Source organism: Eupeodes corollae, chromosome 2, assembly GCF_945859685.1.
Source record: "Eupeodes corollae chromosome 2, idEupCoro1.1, whole genome shotgun sequence".
NCBI lineage: Eukaryota > Metazoa > Arthropoda > Insecta > Diptera > Syrphidae > Eupeodes > Eupeodes corollae.
Window position 1 is genome coordinate 67,213,661 of NC_079148.1, and position 10,957 is coordinate 67,224,617.

The 10,957-nt window shown below is 37.3% G+C and overlaps 1 protein-coding gene across 2 annotated transcripts; it reads right to left on the bottom strand.

Moving 5' to 3' along the window:
• Window positions 1–2,059: 2,059 nt before the first annotated feature.
• LOC129946204 (phosphatidylinositol-3-phosphatase SAC1-like) lies at window positions 2,060–10,957 on the bottom strand. Of its 2 annotated transcripts, none has more exons than XM_056056299.1 (9): window positions 10,675–10,957; window positions 10,502–10,593; window positions 10,033–10,370; window positions 9,858–9,966; window positions 4,575–4,918; window positions 4,122–4,511; window positions 3,884–4,051; window positions 3,711–3,812; window positions 2,060–2,379 (listed from the first exon to the last, which is right to left on the bottom strand). In XM_056056299.1, the coding sequence occupies exons 1-9, from the start codon at window positions 10,707–10,709 to the stop codon at window positions 2,245–2,247; spliced, it is 1,713 nt and encodes a 570-aa protein (XP_055912274.1). In that variant the 5' UTR covers window positions 10,710–10,957; the 3' UTR covers window positions 2,060–2,244. The 2 variants fall into 2 exon arrangements, with proteins under 2 accessions (XP_055912274.1, XP_055912273.1); XM_056056298.1 differs by lacking the exon at window positions 2,060–2,379 and adding an exon at window positions 2,420–3,639 and having other exon boundaries at window positions 10,675–10,955.

The following is a 10,957-nucleotide window of genomic DNA, read 5'->3' on the forward strand; positions in this document are numbered from 1 at the left end:
TTTACCACTCAATTGCTTTCTTAGTCCAAAGAAACAGCGGTTAGCAAGAGTTATTGTGCGTTTGATCTCTGCGCTGGTGTTGTTTTCTTCGTTTACAGCGGAGCCTAGGTAGACGAAGTCCTTGACTACCTCAAAGTTACGTCTGTCGATGGTGACGATTTGTCCAAGACGTCGGTGTTGTATGTCCTTTCTTGACGACAGCATGTACTTTGTGTTGTACTCATTAACCGTTAAACTCATTTTTGCCGCCTCAATACTCACAAAAGCCCCATTGACATCACGCTGAGTTCTTCCGATTATGTCAATTTCAACAGCATATGCCAGTAATTGGACAGACTTTTGAAAGATAGTGCCTCTAGTGTTGACGTGTGAGCTCTGCACTATTCATTCAAGCACGATGTTAAAAAAATCGCATGACAGCGCATCACCTTGTCTGAAACTTTTTTGACATCAAAAGGTTCTGTTAAGTTGTTTCCAACCTTTATGGAGCAGCGTGAATTCTCCATGGTCACCCTGCACAAACGGACGGGTTTGGCAGGGATGCCAAAACTAGACATGGTTCTATACAGTTCGTCCCTGTAGATGCTGTCATATGCGGCCTTGAAATCGATGAAAAGATGGTGGGTGTCGATTTGGTGCTCTTAAGTTTTTTCCAGGATCTGCCGAAATGTGAATATTTGATCAACTGTGGACTTTCCTGGTCTAAAACCACACTGATAAGGACCTATCAGGTTGTTGACGATGGGCTATAGACACCGGGCAAACAATACTGAGGTTCCATTCATAGGGCATTCTTTCTTCCGACCATATCTTACAGATAAGTTGGTGCATGCTCCTAACCAACTTATCTCCAGCTGCTTTAAAGAGCTCGGCATTCAAGCCACCCGCTCCAGCTGCTTTATTAGACTTCAGCTTAGATATGGCAATCTTTACTTCGTCTAAGTCGGGAGGACGGGATTGTTGACTTTCGTCGTCTATGTTGAATGGATCATCCTGCCTGACAGCGGAATTCAGTTCGTCGTCGCCGTTATACAGTCTGCAAAAGTGGTCCTTCCATATCCTCAGCATTGACTGCGAAGAATAACGAATGGTTACCCGGAATGTTGCCTGTAGTCTACTGTACGTTATAGTTTTCAGACTCACATCCATCTTCTTTGGAGTTGAATTTAATACTTCGCAAACGCAATGCCGTCTTGTATCTCGAAATACACCCCAATTGGCATTATCTATAGGTGGCGCTTGCATCATTGAAACTGAACATCTCGATAATACCGGTATGTGCGTCACCAATAATGTCGCGAATTGATTTCATTCTCTGAGACGATGTAAGAAATTTGTCTCTCCTTCTTACCAAAATCATATTAACTAAAAGTCTCCAATCCCTAGCCCAACTTCTTCTTTTGTCCCTTTCTCAGAACATATTTTTACATAAAAGAACTTTATGGTGGCCCATCTTTCTCTTTGTTCATAAAGCTCTATGTTAAGTCAAAAAGCTTGTTCTAGGTTTATTTAATTAATAAACTTGTTCTGATCTGACTACAATCATCGAATTATATCTTGCCTCACATTTTTTACCGTTATTTTAAAGAAAATAGAATATAGTTGCATTCTTCCACTTAAACAATTCCACCTTGATACTAGTGCTTTTAGGAATGTCCATCAACTTACCGTCGTACCGTGAAGTGCAGATATATGTTCTTTAGCCGTACTTCGCGAATGTGGAATGCCTTACTGTCTTTCTCTGTCATTTAAATGTTTAAAAAACCATTGTATACCGATTTCTTTTCACCAACCGCTATCTTTCATACTTATGCTCATACTGTGTCTCTGGCATAGTAAAGGTATTCAAAACCCTGGTGTGTTAATGATGAAAAAACGTGTTTTGCCTAAGCCAATGGCTGTGTTCCAGATAAAATAAATACTTCGTTTATCCAAACAACCTAAGATTAGAATTGTAACTATTATTTTGGCCAAACTTGTTAGTTCTTGAAATCTGGTCTTAAGATTAAGGACTAGATTTTTGACTGTGACCAGCGGATAAACTACCAAATTCTTGACATGAGATGTAAGGCATTTATTTTATCGTGAACTAGCATGCTAAACTTTATTAAAATTTAAAATAGAAATTGATGAATACACAACTTTTATATATTTAATAACAGGTAGTAGGAGTAAATAGAAAATGTGATTTAAACTAATTGGAGATTACAAAACACGATCTTCGAAAACATTTCTATGATGAGGTTATAAATAATAAATAATGTTGCCAGCAGCAAAAGTGTGGAATTGTATTCCTGTAATCACAGAAGCATTCATCGATAACAAAGCATTTGCCATTCGAATACTCCAGTTGAGGCAATTTCTCAGAAATAAAGAAAACTACAACGAAACAAACAAAAGAAAAAAAGGAAACAAACAATTATTTGGCTCGTGTATTTTGTTTTTCTTTCTATTTCTTTTTTCTATGCTATGTTTATGATATATTTTTCATTTATCTTATAGTTTTTTATTCTACATAATTTCTCTTATAAATAATAAATAACTTTGCCTGCAATCAATGAATCAATCAGTGATAGCTAATAACATTTTTTCACAATTAAAAAACTCAACAAAGGGGTTTTAAAAATATAACTCAAGGGCATTGAAGTATTCACTCATGTTACAAAAGTACGGATACATTGATACAACAAATAAGAAAAAGGCACCATGTCCAATTTCCAATATTTCACAGACAAATCGAACAAGAACTTTTATGTGTTTTTGTTTGTTAAAGAAAGTGCTCTAAAATTGGAGAAACAAAATGAATACCTAATTTAAAATTATAAATCTCTAAAATATTGATGATCGTGCATTTATGTTGAATGGCGCAATGCAATGCTATTAAACACAAACCGTTGAGAATTCTTATTAAATTTACCTATTTATTTCTTAATTTAGATAAGAAGCTTACAAAAAATCAACACTTAAGCTTTTTTAACTTCTGTTTTGTCATCTGAAATATTTCAGAGTAAAAGTTCAGATCAACAAAAGAGACCGAAACAGAAATATTTGAATTTTTAAAACTAAAAATGCTGTTTCAATGACCTTGATGATTTTTGGAAAATTGGTGAATTAACATGGTGCCATAGACGAGGTCTTCCACTCACTGTAAACAATCAAAACATAGAAAAACCAAACAAACAAAATCAAAGTGCTATAAAATATATATAAATGGATCTGGTTATCATAATACATCTCTGGCATGGAAGTTGTGGCCTTGTTTTCATTTTCATTTTTTTTTCCTTTTCATTTTCATTTCTATTATTATAATTTCTTGTTTCTTTTTTTTTCAAATTAATCGTCATCTTATTTTTTCTCAAAGAAATTAACATTTTTCAATCTTTCTACTTCTAGTTGAGCTGCATAATTAAATAGATCAATTGAATTGGAATTGGCCGTATGTTAGGCTTCGATTTTAAATGGTGGATATAATCGTGGCCAATCAACGAATTCAGTTCCATAACGAAAGATACCACTTGTGGTCACGCCAATCATTGCGCCCCAAAAGAGCAAAAACAAAAGATTTTCCGTTCGAATTTCTGTGGGAAAAATCACAGAAGCAAAGAACATAGAAACAGCAACCAGGAGCACAGAAGGGAACTGATAAAAAAGAAAGATAGTCAAGAGATTCAAAACAAAACAAAATTCTCCTCTTTCCCAATTATACTCACCGTTCCATACTTCCAGCCGCGATTCTTTGTCAATGGAGATCTTACAAGAACTCCTTCGCCTTCTTGAACCATATAATTACCCAAAAAGAGATCTATAGCATCCTAAAAACAAACAATATACATATTGGTTAAGATGTCAGGCCATATGATATGATAGTTATGAAAGTTTGTACCTGTCTGAAACCATCGCAAAAGTTATTCAAATAATATCTTGTTAAAGAATTGATTCCATCTTGAATAAGGCCAGCTTTGGTTCGCTTGCCTGTGCGTGTAAAATCGGTTTTCAAGGCACCAGTACCTGAGTATTGAAGGGAAATCATATCTGCATGATCTGCCCACACCTTAAACAAAAAATAAACACAAAAGACTTCATTGAAACAAATTTATAAGAAGATTGGCCAAACCACTTACCCCTTTGAAAATAGCTTCAAAATTTGGAGAAACCGTTTCGATCTTTTGTCCAGTTTTTAGAATTCCCAGCTTTACCAGCACTTGATTGAGAGATCGCCGCGCCAGCATACTCTGAACGACATTCGTTCGATCCAAGCAATCGATGCAATTCGTACGGAATAATCCATCTTGGGAAGATACTAAATTACCATCATCACGCAGATGGAACACTGAGAACTCATCCTGCTCATAGGCCAAACGATCAATCAGAATATTCAACCGATCGTAACGCATTTTTTTGCACTCAAGGTGGAAATCAAAAGACTCATATCGTACAAGTGGATTGTTCATTTGATTGACAAACGTCTCAAAGGCCTTTTCTAGGGTTCCTTCAGCTCCTTTATGATCAACCTAAAACAAATAAAAACGGTACCATAGGAAAATGCAAAAGTTCCAGAACTATTCGCATCTTACCAAATTAACTAAAACTTGTTTTCCATACAATTGCAATTGAACATCGAAGTGCTTCATGCAGGCAAGCAGATGATCTTTGCCTTGGACCAATTCTGGAGGTGGTTTGTAGCGTAAATTTGGTGTTTGACGCCAATAGAATGGCATACTTCCACGCGTTTGGACAAATGATATTCGTTGTCCATTGTATTCTACTAGTTGTTCCGTTTCGACGAAATTCGAAACATTTCCATGTTCGTCTATGCCACGACTGAAATGACGTGTTCCAGCTCTTTGAATTGATCGACGTGAAATCAATGACCAATAGAAAGTGTGACCGTTGATTGTTACTTGATTAACAGATACAACTAGAAAGAAAAGGAGAAATTTAGTTTAGAGGTCTTGTTGTAAAAGTACATTCCTGCTACGAGGATCAAACAATAAGTAAGAACAAGTTAATCTTAACTTAAAAAAAAATAAATAAGTTAAATAAAAGCTTTATGGCTGAATCACATACACGCTTCAGCTTCGGCTTCGCTTGACGTTTACGAGTTCAGCCATAGGAATTCAATGCATGCTATCACAATGTAGCTTCGACCTCACGTTTTGTTTGACAATCGTAAGAAAAAGAACGTAATGTAACGTAATGTGACTCCAAACGGAAGCTCTAGTTCAATTATCTGAACATTTGCTTTGTCTGACAGCTCAACAGCTGTAAAAAAATGTCAACAAACTAAATATTTGCTCTTTGGAGGGATGAAATAATAGAAATGTCATTCAAAGCAACCTCGAAGCAAGCCCACCGTAACGTATGCGAAGCCGAAGCTGAAGCGTGTTTGTGATTTAGCCATTAAGTCACACAACTTGGCATAACAATATTAGTACTAATATCTTAACCTGTAGCGTTCGAAAAGGTTAAAATGTAATTATTCTTCGAATCCCAGTAATTCCAGACTAACCATTCCAATTTAAAAGGTTTCAATTAAATTGAAGGTTACATCGACTTGGCGCACATTGAACATTGAATTTTTTTGGCAGGTCGATTATAGCTATCATTAAAAGTTTTTGTCATTGAAAAAAATTTCCTGATTGAAATCCACCGGAAAATGTTTACAATGAAATTCGGATCTGTACGTGGAATGTTAGGCTCCTTAACAGACCACGTGCGGACGAACAACTAGCGGAAGCCCTAAACTGCTGCAAGGCAGATATTCCCGCAGTTCAAGAAGTGCGATGGGATGGACCGGGCAAACGCAAACTAAAAGACTGCGATATATACCACGGCGACTGCTACCGATAACAAAGCCAGCGTCTATTTGGGTGTGGATTTGTGGTTGGAACTAGACTCAGGCAAAAAGTCTTGAGTTTCAACAGTGTGAGCGAGCGCATCACGACAATCCGCATCAAGGCTAAATTCGCCAACATAAGCCTTATATGCGCGCAAGCCCCAACAGAGGAGAAAGATGAAGACACCAAAGATATATTTTTCGAGCTCTTGGACCAGACATATGAGCAGTGCCCTGGCTATGACATTAAAATTGTCTTATTAGATTTTAACGCTAAGCTAGGAATTGAAGACATTTTGGTGCCACAATCGGGAGATACAGCCGGCACGACACCACCTCCGACAAAGGATTCAGGCTGATTGATTTCGCTGCTGGGCGCGACGTTCTGGTAGCTAGTACGCAGTTTACATATCTCAATATCCATAAGGGGACATGGAAATCTCCTGATCAATCAACCGTCAACCAGATTGACCACATTGCGATCAACGAACGACACTTCTCCAGTATATCCGAACATTCCGAGAGGCCAACATTGACTCGGACCACTACTTCGTTGTAGCCAAGGTATAGCTACGGATATCCCGATCCAAGCCAAAACAAGGAAGTACAGTGAGAAGATTCGACGTTAGACGGCTACAATCGCAAGAAACTGCCATGTCCTTTTCCGATCGAGTCTCTAATAACCTCTTAAGGAGTCCTATGCTTCTTGCATTAAGCATTGAAAACCAGTGGTAACATTGCTTTGCAGCCATCAGAGATGCCGCCTGTGAAGTGCTAGGTTTCAGAAGGCCACCATAGCGAAACCCCTGGTTTGACGACGAATGCCGGCAAGCGCACGCAGCGAAACAAGAGGCATACAAAACGGCGCGGCACAAAAGGACTAAAGCTGCTCGTGAGCTTTACGAGCAGAAGAGGAGAGAGGAATACCGGCTTCTTAGATGGAAAAAAAGAGAGCATGAGAAGCGAGCGATCGAGGATATAGAGGGATGTCACAACAGGAATGAGGTTCGTAAATTTTACCAAAAGGTAAAAAAACCTCCCAAGGGTACCAGCCACGAACCGAAGCCTGTAAAGACGATCAGGGGAACATCGTAGTAGAACCGTAGTCGATGTTGAGAATATGGAAAGCTCACTTCTCTAAATTATATAACGGCGATGACAAACCGATTCCGAAAAAACAAAGCTGCTGGAGCTGACGGCATCGCTACCGAACTATTCAAAGCAGCAGCCGATGACTTCGTAGGGAGCATGCACCAACTCATCTGCAAAATATGGTCGGCAGAAAGCATGCTTGATGAGTGGAATCTCAGCATAGTGTGCCGGATACATAAGAAAGGAGATCCTCTAATTTGAGCCAACTACAGAGACATCAGTCTCCTCAACATTGCATATAAGATCCTTTCTGACGTATTATGTGAACGTCTGAAGCTATTCGTCAACAACCTGATTTTTCCTTATCAGTGTGGCTTCAGACCAGGAAAGTCCACTATCGACCAAATATTCAAACTACTGCAGATCTTGGAAAAAACCCAGGAACTTCAAATCGATACCTCTTTATCGATTTAAAAGCCGCGTATGACAGCATCTATAGGGAAGAGCTCTACAGATCAATGTGTACTTTTTGCATCCCTGTCAAACGTATCCGTTTGTGCAGAATGACGATGGAGAATGCACGCTGATCTATCAAGGTCGGAAAAGATCTCACCGATGCATTTGATGTCAAGAAAACGTTTTAGACAAGGCGATGCAATGTCATGCGACTTCTTCAGGGCCGAGGCCTGGACCCTGTCAAAAAAAGATGAGAGCGTCTTAGGAATCTTCGAGAGAAATATTCTTCAGGTGATTTTTGGTCCCGTACGCATAGATGGAGAATGGAGGAGAAGATGTAACGACGAACTGTACGAGCTCTACAGCGACACTGATCTATTTAGCAGAATTAAAGTTCAACAGCTTAGATGGCAGGTCATGTAGTGCAGATGAACATCAACGCTCCAGCCCGGAAGGTCTTCGAATCCAATCCCGAGGGACGGCGGCACGGCGCAGTAGGTGGCCCACCCAGGTGGGGAGGACCTCAACCAACTTGGCGTGCGAAACTGGAGAAAGCTAGCTAGGAACCGAGCTGGCTGGAGACGCATGTTGGTTGAGGCCCAGGTCCGCCCCGGACTGTAGCGCCACCTTAAGTAGTAAGGCGTTTAAGGCCAAAGATTTAATATTGCATACAATTTCTACAAGAATGAATATATTGCTAATTTTTTCAAGACTCGCGAGACATGTGCTTAGCCTGGCTAATGGCCACTGCACGTTCACACTTGTGAATTCTTCAGCTAAGTTGCATATTTCTTGTGCATTTAGGATGAAGAAACTCTTCCGGTTGATATTTTTACAAAGAAAGGTTTGGAGATATCAATATGGATGCAATCAAATCTACAAACTAACTTTTACTAACATACATACATATAACATATTTTGTGCTGGCTCTTTTGGTTTTTGGAATGCAAATAAAAAACTTATTTCGTTCTTTCTCAACGTTTCGTCACTGAGATCTAGGACTTTGTTTATAAAATTAAATGCGGTGTTTACTTCTTGTTTTATTGGTTGTTGGTCGAATGAAAATTGATCATACGTCCTGATGAAGTTGGTTTGGAAAACCAATTATATATAATTTTGTTGTTTCCTCGGTGTAGAAGTAGGTCAAGATATGGATGCTATTATTTTGTTCATTTTCTATTGTAAATTGTAGTTTTTTATGGTATGAATTAAGTTACGCCTTTATTTTTTATTTTAATTATGGCGTAGATATCATCCACAGATTTCGCAATATATTTTATTTGTATTCCTTTTTTGTTAAGTTGTTGCATGGTGTCGTGAAGAAGATTGTCTAATATTATGTCCGCAATTGTTGGGGAGAGCAGGTTGCCCATTGGCATACCATATATTTGGGAATAAAAGTTAACCCAAATTGAAAATAATTATTGTCACGTAGGCAAAAATCCAGAATTTTAAGAAATTTTTCTTTTGGTATTTTAGTGTAATTTAGTATTCTGTCCCACTCTTTTAAAAAATTTTTGATTGCTAAATAAGTAGGGATGTAGTAGTTAGGACACCATCACGTCATCTCACGTTACTTTAAATTTGAAAGAATTTTTAATGTTGTATTTTTCCGATGTGATATTTTTTAAAATTGTTCCGATATGTTTGGATAAGTTGTAGCAAGGAACATTCATTGATGATGATATGGGTCGTAATGGCATATTCTGTTTGTGGATCTTTGGGAGACCGTATAGCCTTGGAGCTAAAGCTTAAGAGCAGTGTAAATTGTTCTTTTGCCAATGATCGATAAATTCACTTTTAAAAAGTTCATTGATTAGCGTGTTGTTGGTTGCTTGAAGTTTTTGTGTTGGATCTGCTCTAATTGTCTTATATATATTTTTATCTTCCAATAGTTCATTCATTTGAAGTTCATAATCTTTATTGTACATTATAACTGACTTATTCCCTTTTTCTGCTTTGACTAGTATGATATTGTCTTTGTGGTTATTTAGAATTTTTTTTTAACTTTTATTAACATTTTACTTTTGGTAGAAGATTTTTTATAGAAGGTTAACGAGATAAAACACCTTTTAATTTTTATTTAAGACGATAGAGTCTTAACTTTGTTTTAAAGACTTATGAAAGGTGTACTGACACAATATCATTTGTTCATAAAAAAGACGTTAGTACTACCCAAAAACTAGATGAATAATACAAATAACGTTGACTCCCATTAATTTGATGTTGTGAAATCTTTTATTGGACAGAGAGAACTAAATGTCACGTTGGTTCACAATTGCGTCAACGTATTTTTGGATAACATTGTAAGGAGAATGTCATTTGTATACGGTTCGATAGCAGAGAAAATTTTGGATTTCTTTTGATAGAGTCAAATCCTTGATTTTGTACGTTCCTACTTTATAACGAATTTAAATAGTTTCAACCAAACTTGAAAAGTATTAAAAACAAAAAAAAATATTTAAAAACTCACATCCCAAGATCAATGGCAAAGCAAATTTCTTCATGTCAGGACAGTTGAAATTCCTCAGCAATGTGCCATTCCAAACGAATCGACTGTCTGCCCGTTCCAAGAGTCCGTTCTAAAACAAAAACAACGCATTTGAAATTTTCGATTTCATTTTATTTGCATCTTCAACTTCTCTTACCTTCAAAAACTCTGGAGGCATGGAATGCAATCGTTGTTGAGTGTGCGTCAAATCATACCAATAAGAAAAGTAGAAATACTGTGTTTCCAGAGTTTTACGAATCATATTCAAATATGTTTCGTTTTGTTCGCGTTGTGTTTGCCTTAAATGGGTTATTGATGGAATGTAAGGTATCACATCGAATCCAGCCAATCGCCAGATAATTGCACCATTCACAATACCCACAAAGAGTCGATGAGTGGCAACAATCAAATATTGTCCTCCCAGGAGTCGGATAGTTCCAAGAATTCCACATACCCGACGAATTGGTATTTGGTTATCTAACTGATTCGATTTAACTACATCAAACAAGAAAAACACAAAAGATAGTCAAGATACGAGGATGAGGTCAATATTGTATTTTTGATAAACATCATGGTAACAGTGACAATAGGTATGCGCATTGTTATTATTGTATTCCTCTACTTACCTTGGACTTTGACAAAATTCGAGACCCGATCGATGATAAGTAATTCATCTTTGCCATTTGGTTCAACGATAAATCTTTCTGGTGTTATATATCTGCAAGGAATCAAAACAAAACGATATTCAATTCATTTTATTAAGAAACAAGAATTAAACGAAACAAAAAATATATATTACAGATTCATATCGTCGTAAACATCCCAACCAGACATGATGAAGATTTATTTGTTTTTGATTTCCTGAGGTAAGTTGAATTGCGAGCATATAAACTGTTGGATTTGCGGACCGTGCCAGTTGGGGGAATATTTTTGATTCGCTTAATGTTTCACAATTAATTTCTTACACAACAAATAGATTCTTTATGAGGATTTTCATGAGATTACACCGACCAAGACCGAGAAGTAGAAATTACGGACGAAAATTTTTTGCGAAAAATTATGTTGACAGAAAATCGTGAACG